Here is a 17495-nt window from a genome sequence, read left to right on the forward strand (position 1 = left end):
GACATCACAAACCACACAACCTTCTTCCTGATGTCTTCATGATGTCATCAAAACTGAACATATTCATTGGTTGTCATCCAGTCACTATTGGCAACAGTAAGGTGCAGGTGACCGTGGTTCTTCCTGACAAGAGGGAGTGATAGCGCCTCCCGGAGCCAGTACAACAAATAGAGGGAGGAGGGTTTAGCTTGAAGGGATGGAAGATCCCTGAACAACTGGTGCCTCCCGTGACTGGGGGGCACCATGGTGGCAAGTGGGGACTGCCTGCAGCTGCTGCTGCAGATGCCACAGAGGCTGCTGACCGTGTCAGCAGTGGGGGGTACAGGTGCAAGTGGCGACCGCCCGCAGAAGCCGGCAGCAGCTTTGGCGGTGGCCAATCTCAGGGGGGGCATGTGCCCTCCCGTGCCCCCCCTGCACATCATCTATGGGAAGATCCATGTGTCTAAGGCAGCTCAACCCCACAGGAATGTTACTAAACCATCCCTGTTTTAATGGCAATGACCTGTAATCAGTGAAAAAAAATATTTCTGAAAAGCAATTTTAAAAATTAAATGTCAAGTTAAAAGACCGTTGTTACAGCATGTCTAAGAGAGAATTTCAGACCAGGGTACCACAAATGCCACTTCCACCAATCATGCAGTTCAAACACAAAGCCAGACAGCTAATGTTTCAGCACTGAACTGTGAGGAGACCCAGGTTTTTTCAACAGCTCTGCTACTAACTTGTGCATATAAAATGAAGTAAATCATTTAATCCCTCAGTACCTCTGTTTTCCCTCCTATCTGTTGTCTCTTGCCTATTTAGATTCTCTATATCAGGGACACTCTCTCAGAGCCAACAATGCCCTAAGCTGAGATGGACTCTCCAAGACTACAGATAATAATATCTCAGTGGGAGGAACTTTATGATTGTCCAAAAGAGATAATACAATTTAGGGCTTGACTGGGAAAATTCCTTCCAAGCTAGGACTCAGGTCTCCCCCTAAGCATGAATTTCTAGTCACCCTAAGTTGTGCCTAATATTTGTAATTACTCATACAATGTTCAAAAAAACCTCTTCTACTCACAATGCAGAAAACATCAAATTAATTTCCTTACTATATTTGCATTGATAGAGCTAAACAAACATTTCCAGAACAAGAAGGCAACATTAGAACAAATCTAACCTGAAAACAGAAAGTTAAGCTTTGACAATTAACTTACTCTTAGATATGCAAGTACATTGCAGAAGTCAAACGTAAGTTATATACTGCAAAATATGAACTTGAAAAAGAAATCAGAATTGAAACTTTATATTATTTTTATTTTTACAAGGACTTCAAATTTTGCATTTACTCTATATTTCTCTTTAGAGAAAGCTAGGAAATGTTTACATATTAGCTTTCAGAGGGTTCTCTTAGTAACACCAATTGCCAGATAGCATGTACTATGACATATTTCTGGAGCCTAATTACAAAATCTTTGCAAAGGGAAAGTGAATGTGCAGAAACCATTTACCAAATTTAATCTCAGAAACTTTTTATTTTAAAATATTAAAAGTGATTGCGTTTTATCAGACTTCAAAGTGAATGCACCCGCAGATGCCCTCATATTGCATAACACACATACACACACATGTGCAAATGACGTGTGTGAATATGTATATATGTACTATGTGCATGCGTGTGAAGCCATTTTGATTTACTTCAATGCAAAGAAAGCTGTTTTGTACAAGTAAAATTGTATCTAGGTGGTGAGACTAGTTCAGTGAGGAAAAATATATATTTTTTTTAGGTCTGAGTGATAGACCCCTGAATGCCATGTGCAGTAACAGAATAGCAATCTCACCAAGGTCATATTTCTACTTCTTTTTTATATACAAAAGCTATATTATTATTCCCTCTGCTTCCAAAAGCAACCACGTTCATTATCCTTTTAACATTAAAACAGGTCACTAAGAAAAAGAAGAAAAAAAGAAACACCCCATGCCAGCGTTTTAAATGTTCCCCCACATCAAATTAAAAAAAAAAAAATCTTACAGTATCTTTTGAAGTTCCCAGTTTCTTCAGCCCATCCAGAGGCAGCAGGTCTGCTGAATCCTTGTGAATAAACTGAACTGCCTGTTTCATTCTCCTCTGCTGTCGGAGAGATGCAGCTTCCCTCATTTCCACCTCCTTCCTACTAGGCTCAGTGAGGATACCCGAATAAAACATCTTCTTGTCTGTGCACGTCTCACTCTCACTAAGGAGATGCTACACTCCCTTACAGAAATGAGCAACAAAATGATTTATTGTCTGCACTTGATAAGGGAAGCCTCATGACGTTTCAAGGTCAGCAGGTACTCCAGCCAGTGCAGCATGGTAAAGGAGGGGTTAGGCACATTGCAACGTGCTGCAAACAACCCGCGTGAATTCAGACTCAGTCTAGAGGAATAATCAGCACTGTTTCATCTCACTGGCTCCTCTGAAAAGAAGAGTTGGAATGACTAAATAACATTAGCCTTGGGCACCACCCTGTCTTTTACATTACACCAGCACATGTGCCTTTGAGTTGGTTCTAGGAAAATAAATGTTTCAGAAGATGAGCTTTTGCAAACAAAACCAGTTTGTTCTCTAATGAAATAGATGTGATCTTAAAAAAAGAGAGAGAGAGACAGAAACATGTGTAATATGAAAATACAGTGGTAGCTCTACAGAGAGAAGGCAAGACAGAATGGCACCACATAGTCTAGCTTTATAAAGAGTTCATTTGCTGCCTTGTAGAACTCGGGGATAGATAATCTGTGTCTTTTTAGTACTTCCAGAACCAAAAGGTGTGTCTACACATGTACTTTAATGCACATTAGTCTATTTTAATGTGCATTAAAGCTTCACAAAAAAGTGCTCTTTAGCTAATGTGTATTAAAACAGGCAAATGCATGTTTTTCTACTATCTCACAATGGAGGGCACCTATACATGAGCATGGAGGCTGCTCCGATGCACTGTAGTTACAACGCATTGGAGCAGACTCGATTAATCAAGTCTGCTGGAGCATGGCAGTTACTGCGCTCCAGCAGCCTCCTACATGTTGTGTGTCAGCGTCCCTGCACTTAAAAATGGGGGTGGGATGCTTGAACTAAAGCTTGTTGAACAAGCTTTAGTTCAAGTGTTTGAACATGTGAGAAGGCTTTCTAGATTGGATTGTACCTGTACAATAACAATATATAGATTTGTATGACTGATCGGAGGACACTTTTTACATAGTAATACCATCCAGGAACATAAAAATAGCAAGAGCCAGGGTGGAGGTTTATGTCAAGCATGCTTTTGTGCGTGTGTCTAAATACTTAGAAGAGTCTGACTTGTACATACACTATTGTAGACAGGGATTATACTGTTGTGTCCTCCTCTACATCTGTGGAGCCTTACTTGCTTTGAGTCACACAAGGAGCTTCATTTTCTCCACATGTATGCAGCTCATAACTCAGATTTTAGGTTTTATATACAGCTCAGGCAGGCTTTTGAGGCATTTTGCAAGTTTCATGGAACTGGCCCTGTGTCTTAATACTTAGCAATGGAAAAAAATGAGGGAGGAAAGGAAAATAGTGTAAATAGTGATCAAAACTAATTGGGGTGGGAGTAAGGACAGGAAAAAAGCATAGCAACGAGGGAAAGACAAGCTTCTCTCTTATTCAAGAAACTAAGACTGAAAGCACAGGTAGACAAACAAGCTCTACATTACACAGGAGAGATTTCCATTCATTCCCTTACTCCTCCTGAAGAGTATCTTACTCCATGTCCCACTGACATCAATAAAGTAAAGTGCACAAGAGAAAGGGAATTGGTATAGATCATTTTGCAACCAGGAGCTCGCTTAATGCCTATCTTTTACAGATCAGTCTAGTGGTAGCAAAGTTTATTTAATAATATACTCATTTATCCCCATATATTTTAAACTTAAAAACACTTCTGGTGATAAGAAGGCACTGAAGGCCATTCGTCCAAGATGGCTATCTTGGCAGATGATGCCAGGAAGGCTAACGATGACTAAATTAGAGTGAAAAATTATTCAAATACATACATCACCATAAACCATGTAAATCAGACAGCATACAGATAGGTTTCAAAGACATCTCTCTTCCAAGACAGACTATTACACTGACGTTGAGAGCCTCCTAGAGGTGTGCAGACGTCAGTATACACCACTGTTCTGTGGTGATGATCAGGAAGCACAGTTCTGTGAATCAGCTGACATATTTGATCTCTATAAGCAAATCAGGACTGAAGACAACTGCACATTCAACATATCGAAAGCACTAAGTCACAGACTAAACAAAATTAAGCTCGGAATACAGAATGCACTGAAGTGCAGGGCAGTGCCTTCCTAGTCTTGACGTCAAAGGCCGTTAAAGTATAAACTGGCTTACACGTTCAGAAAAGCTGTGTCTGTGCTCAAAGATAATGAGTAGAACACGCCCAATGAATGATGCATAAGTGTTGATAGATGGGGGGCACAACCCCATGCTGCTGCCACTACCTCTGCCCTCAAGGTGCTGGCTCTGGCCAGGCTGCATCTCCAAGCCCTGCCACTGGCACAGAAATATGGGGGGGGGGCACTTGCCCCTTCTACCCCCACACATGTTGCCTATGCCTAACAGACAGTGTGAACATAGACAGGATTTTTATTTTCCTAGCATACTTGGAACAGGGGCCTACTGTATAATGAGCCATTAGAAGCAAATTTGCCTTAGAGCAAGGGTTTTCAACCATTTTTAATAAGGGTACCCCCAGTGGCCCCCTTTTTAATATGTGTACCCCTGGAGGGGGGGTGGTGAGCGGACAGATGCAGTGCGTGGCGGGGGAGGGTAGCAAGTGGTGGCAGCGCAACATCTGTGCAGCCCTGCTCTCGTCCCAACCCAGCCCTGCTCCTGTGAGGCAGCAGCGCAGGGTGGCAGTGCTCCATCCCCACCTGCCCCCACATACCCCCTCGGACCTTTCAAAGTACCCCAGGGGTACACATATCCCTGGTTGACAACTCCTGCCTTAGAGGATAAAGACATCTTATTTTTCACCTTAGAAACTATTTGGCATGACTACATTTGATGAAGAAATACCATAAAAGTTCATACTAAAATTGGTAGGTGACATTGATATAAAAAGGATCCACGAGGCAGAAATGTTCTGTTTTGCTGTATTAGTAAATACCCAGTTAGTTCTGACTTATGGCAATAGAAGCATGTACATCCAACCGAGATAGCAGGTAGAGTGCTAAATTAAACCTTCATGTTACAGTTCTAAGATGTAGCCTTTGTTTTAACTTAGTAAACAAGAGTTTAATGGTCCCACAATTTCACTTTTACCATTTGTTATAAATTTTCCTGATGTTAATAGAGGAGCATAAAATCTGCCCAGTGGTATTAAATCTTTGTGCTTTCTGGCAATGTAAAGAATAAGAAATGCTTGGACTCATCTCCATCTTAATATTCAGCAGTCAAATACAAAACAGCAAATCAGCTGCTCATAATGTGCAGCATTTGCAGCACTGCCTCAGTTTTATTCTGTGTTTTTTTTAATGCATCGATTAGCTTCTGTTGCAAACAAATGACTAACTCATGTTAGCCAACTGTATTCCTTCCTCCAAGAGTGGTATGCTTACGTCAGAAAATACATTAGCAAAGCTCTTGTTCTGCTGCACAAAGGAAGTTTCCATGTATAAACTGCCCTTTATGGGAGTAAAGCTAAAAAGGTCAATGAAATATTTTTCATTGCTGTCTGACTTCAAAGGGGGTTGCACATTTTCTTTGAGTAGAATGAAATCACAGCTGCCATCTGGGGGACTTCAATAAGCTATCAAGCTTTTTTCTAATTCTGGAGGAGTTAGCCCTGTTTTCTATTAAATTACCCCAAAATCAGGCCAACATGCTTGTGCCTCTTTGTGGTACAGATATTGACAATTGACTTTTGGGGTGTTTTATGAGGGGATATGAAAGGATCCTTGTAATCCCCCAATGAAGTATTTTTCTCCATTTGCAAACCTGATTCTAAATGTACTGCACAGCGCTGTGGACCCAGTTCCTGCACTTGCAGCACACTCTTCTTGTGCAGGGATGGTTGCTGCCTGTGGTGTTTCCATTGCTTGGCAATGATCACACGATGCTCCTTCATTTCCATGGCTGCGGGGTTCTGAATAGGAGTTGCTGGATGTGTAGTAACAGAAGGCTCGGGCCTGACATCCTAATTTTCCTCAAGTAATGGCAGCTGTAAGAAAACATAAAGCCATTTCCTATCACAGACTAGCTAATTTTGCTGGAAATCTGAGTGATTCATAGTTGCAGGCACACAGACAGGCTGCATATGCTGAGGACAAAAGACGGATGGCTGCTGATACTTCAAATAGCAGCAGCTCAGATCTGAGGGGTGAAGTGGAGAGAAGTACCTATTGCCCTCTACCATGTCTCAGACGTCTGCCAGACCTGCAAAGACAAGAACAAACTCTTCTCTCTCCAGTTCCCAAGCCAGCCCCAGGAGGAACGCTGGGAGAAGCACAGCTTGCTCTGTACCTTTCAATGTTGCCTTCAGTGCCATGCTTCCAAGGATGAAGTCCTGAAACTGCTTTTGGGCAGTCCTAAGTGCTGTTGTCAGATGGGACTGTGGATGGCCCAGCTGTCTGCTCGCAGTCTTTGCTGCAAAAGGAACTTATAGATTCATAGATTCATAGATGTTAGGGTCGGAAGGGACCTCAATAGATCATCGAGTCCGACCCCCTGCATAAGCAAGAAAGAGTGCTGGGTCTAGATGACCCCAGCTAGATACTCATCTAACCTCCTCTTGAAGACCCCCAGGGTAGGGGAGAGCACCACCTCCCTTGGGAGCCTGTTCCAGACCTTGGCCATTCTAACTGTGAAGAAGTTCTTCCTAATGTCCAATCTAAATCTGCTCTCTGCTAGCTTGTGGCCATTGTTTCTTGTAACCCCCGGGGGCGCCTTGGTGAATAAATACTCACCAATTCCCTTCTGTGCCCCCGTGATGAATTTATAGGCAGCAACAAAGTCGCCTCTCAACCTTCTCTTGCGGAGGCTGAAAAGGTCCAGTTTCTCTAGTCTCTCCTCGTAGGACTTAAACCAGCTTAAGTGATTTTCCCAACAGGCTTGTCTAAACATATGTTAAATCACAATGTTAAATCACTTCAGGTAAGGTGCTACAATTGTGTGCATCAAGTTAAAGTCAGCTTACACTGGTTTAGCTTTGCAACCATAATTTATAGTCACTGTAGTGGTAGAAAGGCTGGCAAACGTCTTTCAGGGCAATTTCATCCTTCCTGATGGTGGACAGCAAAAATAAAACTAGTCTTTTTTTTAAGAGTCCTCTCTCTCTTTTACAAAGTGAATGTTAATGACACCTCCTGCATCTTAAACGGGATCCCTTTCAAAATGAAATGCCTAGGAACCCAAATGAATGCAGGCACCGTGGCAAGGCAGAGCGGGACGGTGCTGCTACAGATCACCTTCAACCATTCTACATCGATGCAGTGTTCGGCTGTGTTAAAGTTAGAACAGTTTCAGGGCAGTCACAGGTTAAAGCTTAGTCATCTCTAACCTGCACGACTCTGACTTGCCACTAGAGGACCCGGAGAGCAGGGGCATGGCCAGGAGCCAGGACTCCACCCCTTCTCTGGGAGCAGAGCCCCAGGGCTCGGTGCAGTGCATGCCCCCCTTGGCTCCGTGCTCTTACCACGCTTGGCAACCCCTCCCTGCCTCTCACCTAAGAACATAAGAGGCTAAGGAGGGAAAACTATGCCCCCACCCCCTCAAAGGGTGCAGGAGGGAAAAAGTACATGAGGCAAAGGCCAAAGGGTCACTTTACCACCACCCCCGGGTTGCAGGGGATTCAAGACAACCCTCCGACACTTAGATTCTGTACCTAGAAAACTATAACAGATTTATAGATTTTCCATATATAGAATCTAATCATGGGGGGGGGGGGGTGACTTATATTGAGGGTCATCTTAAATTTGAGTAAATATGATTACTCCCATCCCGCCTTCCATCTCCCATCTCCTTCTGTAGATTCACTTGTGCACTGAATACTTCCCCCCTCCTTGATATTTGGGGGAGTCTTCCTTATAGATTCACAGTCAGTGCAAGAAAAATACAGGATAGTCCCCGTTACATTTCAAGGCAAAACCTTTGCAAGCCATTTCACACTGTACTCTCTCTGCTTCATCACCCTTCTTCCAGTCTCACCACAAAATGAAGTTAAACAGGAACCTTACCAACTCACAGCAGCAGAAAGTTTTGGGGGGGAAAGATCCAGTGCAGGTGAGTGAGGTGTCTGGATTTCCAAGCCCTAGAGAGGGGGCAGCAGAGCTAACATTTTATTCTCTACATCACTGTTGTTATGGTCATTCAGTAACTCCCTGAAACAAACCCTTACTACCGGTTTCTGGTCCTGTTTTCTTTTTCCCTTGTTGCTGCTGAGGATGGAAGAGGTAGGAGGATAACATCACACTCTTTAGGGTTTGCTGTGGCTGAGGAAATGAAGAAGAAATGGTGGGTGGGTAGCAGCAGCCTCTCTAAAGATCTCCACACCCATAGAAACCTATTGCCTCTACTAGCTGCTAACGGACCCCTCTAAGCAGGGCCAGATTAACCCTTTAGTGGGTGCTAGGCAAACAAACTTGTGGGCCCCTACTTTTTTCACTCAATGATTATAATATGTAAGATAAGCACAACTGGGCCCCTTCTTCACATACGGCTCTAGGCATGTGCCTAGTTTGCCTATGCGTTAATCTGGCCTTGCCTCTATGTTTCTACTGGCCCTTGCTGTGGGGCCTGATAAGTGGGACCTGACTTACAGCACTCAGAAGGGGAAAGAGCATCAGGATTCATGAGAAGTAGCCAGGAGCTGGACTCTTAATTTCCAAACCTGTAGCATGCAGTATATTTACAGCCATCAGGGAAAAGTTTGGGCTCTCCTGACTCAACCAAGAGTTGATAAAAACAGGTCACAAAATGGCTAGAGCAAGAAGGCAGTTCAGCACAGCTACATAAGACATGGCCTGAGTGCTGTTGCTGGCAATCCCTCAATTCAAGGATGATCTCTACCATGGCCCATTGATGGGTCTACTTTTGTCCACCATGATTGTAGCAATACAGATGGCACAAATGTGTGGATGTAAAGTTTTAGTAGCACTACATGTGCATCTATAGCACCACAAACATAAAGTGTGACCAAAGCCTATGTTTGAGGCATCACTATGCAGACACTTGCAGTGTAGATGTGTGTATATTGATATTTAGGAGACTGATGAGATAGGTATTTGCTTTTAGAGCTACATGACTAATAATAATAAGTCATAAGACACAGAGCCAAGTTTATCCTTGGGACAACTCGTTTAACTTCACTGGAGTTATACAATGCATAACAGAGTTATACATTTAATTAAGAACGTTTGCCCATTTCTCATCATTATTTTTATACATGTTAGTTGGTGTGGTTAATTAAACTAAATTGGCAGCAAACAGCAGTAGATATTTATAGGCTGCTGTAAACATATAACTATAGGTCATAGCTTCCTCCCTCTTATTTTCTTTTCACATTAAATAAAATATTCTAAACTGCCAATATATTCCAAATAGACTTCCAAATATATTTCCACCTAGCCCATAACATTCCATGTAATAGTTACTTAGTGAAAGGACAATAAACAAGGTACAAAATTGCAACACTTTTACCATTTTTACTATGAAGCAGACGCTGGGCAGAACTTACAGAAAAACACCAGAAAGACTTAGAACAGTGATTCTCAATCAGGGATGAATCCAGGGGATGGTACACTGGTGCAGTTGCACCCCCCTCTGATTTCTCCTCCACCCAAACATTGAAACCTATTGCCTGGGAGTTGGCAGTGGCATTTCTATTCAAGCAGTGCTGAGTCAATGGACTTCTTGGCTCATTATCATCTCCCTGGTTCCTGCTATTCTCTCTCCACTCCGTGGGTGTTAATCTCTATCCTTTTCAATACTATTAATTTTCTATGATTCTATGTTCCACTATTCAAACTATCCTTTATTTTGCAATTTTGATGTCTGTTAGCCATTCCTGGTAATGTCTCTGTCTCCTATTTCACAGCCCTGCAGACTGTTTTTAGCTCTAGATAAAAACCTTAGCTCAGATGTGGTACTATTAACTCAGGTGTAGGAATGACTGGCAAAGAAGCACTGACAGCATTCACAAGATGCTCAAGAAGGCTGGTTTTTCTTTTATGAATCTGAACGAGAGACATACATTTATGACTGTAATGACTACAGGACTAATGACACATCTGTTGAGTGTTTTGACTATATTTTGCCTAGTTGTGTTTCTTTTTTTAAAAAACTTTATATATAATATAGCAGATCAGTGCATATTCCAACAGTCGTATTTGATAGGTGTTTGATCTTAAACTGAATAATATATGGCTAGCCTCCTAGCATATTCAAAGATTCATAGACTGTAAGGCTGGAAGGGACCTTGGAAGATCATCGGGCCCAGCCCCCTGCACCAAGCAGGAAAGACAACTGGGGTCAAGTGACCCCAGCAAGGTGACTGTCTAGTCTCCTCTTGAAGATTTCCAGGGTAGGCGATTGCACCACTTCTGGAGGGAGCTTATTCCACAGTCTGGACACCCTGGCTGTGAAGAAGTTTTTCCTAATGTTGAGCCTGAAGTGGTCTTCCGCGAGTTTGTGAACATTGCTCCTGGTTTTCCCCGAGGGTGCCCTGGTGAACAGTTGTTCACCAAGTCCTTGATGTAGGCCCCTGATGTATCAGTAAGCTGCTACCAAGTCCCCTCTCAGCCTTCTCTTCTTCAAGCTGAAGGGTCCCAGGTCCCTCAACCTTACCTCGTATGGCTTGACTTGCAAGTCTCGGATCATACGGGTGGACTCTCTTGAGCTTTTCCACATCCTTGTTGAAGTGCAGCACCCAGAACTGGATGCAGTACTCCATCTGTGGACTCACCAATGCTGAGTAGAGCAGAAGAATTACTTCCTTGGTGCTGCTGGAGATGCATAAATTGATGCATGCCAGAGCATTACTTGCCCTTGCTGGCTACAGTGCCACACTGCCGGCTCACATTCATACTGTGGTCAATTATTACCCCCAGGTCTCTTTCATTTGCAGTACTAACCAGATTGGCATTGCCAAGCTTGTAGGTGCACAGGGGATTGTTCGTCCCCAGGTGGAGCATTATTAGTAAAGCATCTAGTTTTGTTTTAACTGGAGAAAAATGTGTGCTGTGTTATGTATGATGTGCACACCATCTGCACCCCACTTTTCAAAATCTTAGGTCCACCCATGTTCTCAACTTTTTTAGACTCAAGATATCCTCCGTAGACTCGTGGCACCCCTTGGAAGATGCCAGCTCTTAGTTTTCACTCGTTTTCTAACTATGGAAAAATATTAGAGCAATTCTTTTGTTGTAAAGAACTCAGAAAGATCACAACAGATCAGAATGTTTTCGACATGATGGATTCCTATTTGAAATCATGTGTTGGTGTTTGCACACCTAACAGGGCTAATGTTCTGCAGTGCCCTCGGTACCCTTAAAAGGCTCTCATGGCACTCTAGGGTGTCATGAAACCCTGTTTGAGAATCACTGAGTGAAAAGCAAAAAGGAATTTACTTATGAGATTAATAGTCCTGAGTCTTTCACACTAAAAAGAAGTGTAGGCCCTGTTCCTGTAATTCTGCATCATTTTATTACCAAGATAAAGACAAGTACATGCATGTATAGAGTAGTCAAAGAAAGGTAGCTAAAACTGTGGAGTACAGTGTACAGGCTGATCATCTTTAACTATCTTTCTTCCATTACAAGTGGACTCTGAAAAAAGGTATAGAACAGTAAATCTAGAATAAGAGAAGATGAAACTTTATCTCGACTGGATAATGAAAATGTAGAAAATCACTATTAGATGATAAACACTATGACTTAATAAAAAAATTATTATGTACAATATATTTTATTTATTTGAAAATGCTGGATGCTTCAGCCTCACAAGGTGGGACTGAGCTGCAACCATAATTTCAAATGTTACAGAAGTACTTCTATATGTTTGGTTAAGCCAAATCTTTTGTAAAAAAACAGCAACTAGCTACCACAAGGAATATGTGTGATGTGAAACAGAGATATATATGATTTATTATGTCACTGAGGCTACAAACATATGTTATATTTATTCTGGGATAAATTGTTTTACCATGGCAAAAAGTACAATCATTCAGACATCTATGCTGATGACACCAAACTTTGGGGTAAAGCATCCATACCTGAAGACAGGATAGTAATCCAGACCAAGCTTGACAGGCTTGGAAAATGGGTGGATGAAAACCTGATGGCCTTCAATGCCAAAAAATGCAAGGAACTCCACCTTGGGAAGAAAAACCCGCAGCATGCTTATAGGCTCAGCAGTGCTACACTTGCTAGCACCATGGCCGAAAGGGACTTGGGGGTCATAATTGGGGGTCATGATTGACCACAAGATGAATATGAGCCTGCAATGTGATGCTGCAGCTGGCAGAGAGCAAAACTCTGGCTTGCATCCATAGATGCTTCTCTAGCAAATCCCAGGATGTCATTCTCCCCTTGTACTCAGCCTTGGTGAGGCCGCAGCTGGAGTACTGCATCCAATTCTGGGCTCCACAATTCAAAAAGGATGTGGAGAAGCTTGAGAGAGTCCAGAGGAGAGCCACGCATATGATCAGAGGGCAGGAAAACAGACCTTATGATGAGAAGCTGAGAGCTATGGGACTCTTCAGCCTGGAAAAGCGCAGGCTCAGGGGGGACCTGGTGGCTGCCTCTAAGTATATAAGGGGTGTGCATCAGGATCTGGGGGAACGCCTGTTCACCAGAGTGCCACATGGGATGACATTGTCAAATGGTCACAAACTTCTCCAAGACCGTTTCAGGCTGTACATAAGGAAGAACTTCTTTACAGTCCGAGCCCCCAAGGCCTGGTACAGACTGCCTGCAGAGGTGGTGCAAGCACCTACTCTGGACTCCTTTAAGAGTCAACTGGACATTTATCTTGCTGGGATCCTGTGACCCCAGCTGACTTCCTGCCCCTGGGGCAGGGGGCTGGACTCAATGATCTTCCAAGGTCCCTTCCAGCCCTAATGTCTATGAATCTATGTCTGTTGTCCCAAGATAAAACCTAAAAATGTTCACAGAATTAGAAGTACTAACAGTTTATCCTGGGACATCACACACGGTGCATCTGAACAGTTATCCCAGGATTGCATCATTGAAGCAATGGCAGAAAAGCAAGAATGCATTTAGCAAATCACTAAATCCTGATTGGTCCTGGGTATGACTGACTGTAAACTGCATCTGACTGGAAGGCCTGGTGGCAATGTGGTGGGGCTGCTTGTGGCAGGGTAGCTCCCTTAAAATACCACAATGTTGAAACCTCCTCAGTAAGGTGAGTACAAGGTGCCTCAAAACTCTAGCTCCTACTGCCTTGTGGGTACTCCTTAATTGGAGAAATGCTAAGGGACATTACCCTAATAGAAATGCACCTTCATTAAGGTGTTAGGGGGTCAGCGGCAGTTCTTATCTGTTGCTCTCTGGTAGAAGCTACAACCATCGAGGCACTCAACATCTGGACTCAATCTGGCCTTTGGATTCTGTTTGAATGGTCTAAAAGGGGGGTGGTAGCTCTTGGGCAGCCTCCACTCCGCCATACTCTAGCCTAGGCATACACATTGAAAGGCTTGGCATGATGATTGCAGGACTCCATACAGGAAGATTCATCAGGCCCCTGACTAGACCTCTTACGTGTACACCATGATCCAGAGGATCAATAGTTGCTTACTAAAACCCTGATTAGAAAAGCAGTGTGTGCCCATGCCAATCCCAGGATATTTTTGTTCCAGGATAAACACAGGCACAACCTGTACAGGGACAAATGCTGTGTTTATTCCTACCCCAAATCCATCTTCTGGCAATTTCAGATTTGTTCCCAATCACCCATTTCCTTGGTCTTTGTCCAGTCTAAACTTTAAGATCACTCTTTCCTTTTAAAGCCTGTTCCACAATCTAATATGGCTTTCACTGTAATAAAATTTTCCTGAGTTTTTTGACAGAAGTGACTGTTTTAAAAAAAATAACGAATAAAAAGCTATCAGCCCATTCTTTTTAATGGGGATCTTCTTTTTAATGGGGACTCCGATACACACAAAACCAAGGAAAAAATGGAAATAGCATCATTAGCTTAGCACAGTGGACAGTTAGCAACCATGCTTCTTCCACAACACTCTGCTAATGCACTTCAACCATCAAGACTGCTAATCAAACCCAACTGTGTAATTATTCTATGATTTGGCAGATGCTCGTGACAGACTAGGGAAAGATGACCAAAAACATTCTTTGTGATCCAAAGGTACTCTGTCTTTAGGAACATTTCTCCCAGCTGTGCTCCTTTATTGGCTTGACTCTGAAGTAAAGTCAATTCTAAATCTATGAAATAAGAATGCTGGAAGTGACTGACATCACCAAATCAGCATTATGATTTCTCTGCAAAAACTATAAAAGAAGCTTAGGGAAGATGAGACAATCCCCTAGTCAAACATGAATTGGTCATTAAAGATACTCAGAAGCACTATAGCAGGGGTGTCCGACCTTTTCGAATGTGGGGCTGGATCACGAACTTTTTATCACCCAGTGGGCTGGTGAGCCATATTCAAAGACCTCACAGGAAGTGGTATCACATCAGGAAGTGATGTCACGTGACCTTTGACACCAATGAAGTTGCAGGAAGTGACAATGGAATGGGTCTGGAAATGTGGTTTAAAATCCAAAATAAAAACAATATAAAAGCAAGAATGAAATAATACCAAACACTTGACTAAAATAAACACTTTTGCTTCTACACACTTCTCAATGAACGAAAGAAGCATAATGCAAGTCGACAGATCACATGTGGAAAAGATATCAGCCAGAGTGGAAACTAATCAAAGCAACAAAATATGGGCATTTTTGAGAATAATCTTCAAGAAGATTTACTTTTATTGAATTAATAATTTGTTAATAACACATTTTTAACAAGTAGTAACAAGTTGAACCCCCAATCCCGCACAAAGAGAAACAGAAGCAAACACAATCCAAACACTGGACAGTATTTTTACAAAGATTTTTACCTGCTCCAAGTTTACGTTGGAGCCCAGATCATTCATGCTCTATTCTTGAGCATATTGTTCAGTCTTAAAGGAGCATACAGCACAGCTGCAGGGGGCTCAGCCACAGCTTTCCCTCCCTGGTGCAGCCCGGCCAGCCCATCCTGTCCCCTATCAAGCAGTGGCTTCCCCACGTGCTGCTGCACTTTCCCCCTACCTGTGCCAGCTGGTCCCAAAAGGCAGGAGGCTCCACCGCCACTTCTGCTGGCCAGTGCTGACCCAGTTGGGCACCCCCAGCAGCACGTGAGAAGCCAGTTTCAGCTGCATGCCACTTTTCATTGCCAGTGCTGACCCGACTGGGTCTGTCCCATCTGGAGCAGCATGCGGCTGAAGTCGGCTTCCCATGTGCTGCTGGGGACAGGAGGAGGTGGGCTGGGTCTGCATCAGCCAGCAGAAGTGGCGGCGGAGCCAGGTGCCACTCAGGACGGGACGAGCCCGGCCGGAGCGGCAGGGGCTCAGCTGCATTTTCCCCCTGCCTGCACCGGTCAGTCCCAAGCAGCCCATGGCTCCGCTGCCGCAGCCTCTGCTGGCCGGTGCTGACCTGGCCAGGCTCCTCCCATCCCCAGTAGCACGTGGGAAGCCAGCTTCAGCTGCATGCTACTCTGGATGGGACAGACCTGCCTGGGTCAGCACCAGCCAGCAGAGGCGTCGGCGGAGCCGTGTGCCGCTCAGGACTGACCAGTGCAGGTAGGGGAAAAGTGCAGCTGAGCCTCCTGCTGCTCCGGCTGGGCTCATCCTGTCCCGAGCGGTACATGGCTATTCCTCTTCCCACACGCACCGCGTCGGCAACGTCAAGCTGACACAGTGCGTGTGGGAACCTTGTCCCTTCCCCAGCCCTTCAGCAGCCATTAGGAAGCTGCTAAGGGGCCAGGGGAGGGACAACGGGTGGGAACGAAAGTAAACCGTGTTTACTTTCGTTTCCCATTGCAGCACCGCAGGCCACAGAAAATGCCTTGGCAGGCCGCATGGCGGCCCGTGGGCCATATGTTGGACGAGCCTGCACTATAGCAAACGTATCTATGTGAAGAAAACATGGAGTTCAGGGCTGCTGCATCAGAAGCTGTAATTTGACTTGATATCATACCAGCTTACAGAGGCCCAAATATTTTCAAGGCCTATATGTCTGAAGGTTTCTCACAGTACAAAAGACCCCCTCTTTTTAAAGGAACTCCATATACTTTACAGTTTTACCCTATTTACCATTTCTTACATTCCATCCAGGGTTGGTATGAGATTTATAATATGAAAAATTGTCTCCTACCCAAGCATAAATCTGAACAGTGTTGAGTGCTAGTGGTATGATTTCTGAATAGGAATGAGTGGAGCACTTCAGGTAAAAATGAGGAAGCTTTATGGCCTGAAGGACAAAAATAACATTATGAAATTAAAAAGTGCAAAAAATGGCAAGTAAGTTGCCTAGGGTCACATAATAATTGAGTGGCTCACAGCCAGAATTAGAATCCAAAAACTTCTCAGTTTCTCTCCGAAATGCTGCAACCAGATCTTTACTTCACCTAATGCCTACATGGAATCCACCAAGGAAAAGCACCTTTACTTACATTGGTGGTACAGGCAAAACTAAAATAGTCTACATTCCAATACCAGTTAAAGAGACTTTTGTTAGGGAAAATTTTCTTCTTATTACTAGCTTCATAGCTGCTACAGCTTATGTCTTTTCTTCAGCGAGAGCTGAAAGGGTGAACAGATCTTATCCTTCACAAACTTCAGGTTTTTTCACATTTTCCAGTAGGAAAAAACCTCAAACCTTTAGTAGTTGGATTCTGACATTTCCCCAATATTTTTATGGTTAATCAACATTTGAGCTTGAGTTACTGTGCAGTATCATTTAAGATAAAGGTACAATTCATATCAGTGGAAAAGGGAACACCACAGTACTAAACAAACACAGGATCTGTCACCTATATGGCGCTGTTATATTTACTTTAGGAGGCCAAACATCCATAACTCTCCAGTGCTGCAAGTGAGTTCATACAGTATTCTCCATACATACAGAAAAGTGCCAACTCATAACTGGTAAGATTTAGTGAGACACACTGCTGCATATTCAGAGCTAATATTTGTAAAAGCACAATCATCAACCGTGCTTCTAGTGCACAAATGGAATGTACCTTTCCGTTGTGGTTTTAGTTATTCGTTAAATATCCTCACCTTCATGTCGGCTGAATTGTGGGGGATTTTAGCTTGCGTTAAACCTGTAAGTTAGCCTACAGACCCAGCTAAATTTAGGTCTGCTCAACACTTGATAAGAATTGTTATAAACAATACACTACTGATTACCTGCATTTCTGGAGCTTTCTGCTCCACTCT

The 17495-nt window shown here is 43.4% G+C and overlaps 1 protein-coding gene across 3 annotated transcripts in view; it reads right to left on the bottom strand.

The window, feature by feature from the left end:
- The window catches only part of NRIP3 (nuclear receptor interacting protein 3), a 43408-nt gene extending 41006 nt beyond the window's left edge, over positions 1-2402 (bottom strand). Inside the window, exon 1 of one of the 3 annotated variants that reach the window (XM_059722667.1) lies at positions 2018-2402. In XM_059722667.1, the coding sequence (XP_059578650.1) occupies positions 2018-2191 (174 nt within the window). In that variant the 5' untranslated portion in view covers positions 2192-2402. The remainder of the gene's footprint in view (positions 1-2017) is intronic. The other 2 variants (XM_019477211.2, XM_006268221.4) reach the window with 2 other exon arrangements.
- Positions 2403-17495: the final 15093 nt, after the last annotated feature.

Source organism: Alligator mississippiensis, chromosome 2 (assembly GCF_030867095.1).
Source record: "Alligator mississippiensis isolate rAllMis1 chromosome 2, rAllMis1, whole genome shotgun sequence".
In the NCBI taxonomy this organism is placed as follows: Eukaryota; Metazoa; Chordata; order Crocodylia; family Alligatoridae; genus Alligator; species Alligator mississippiensis.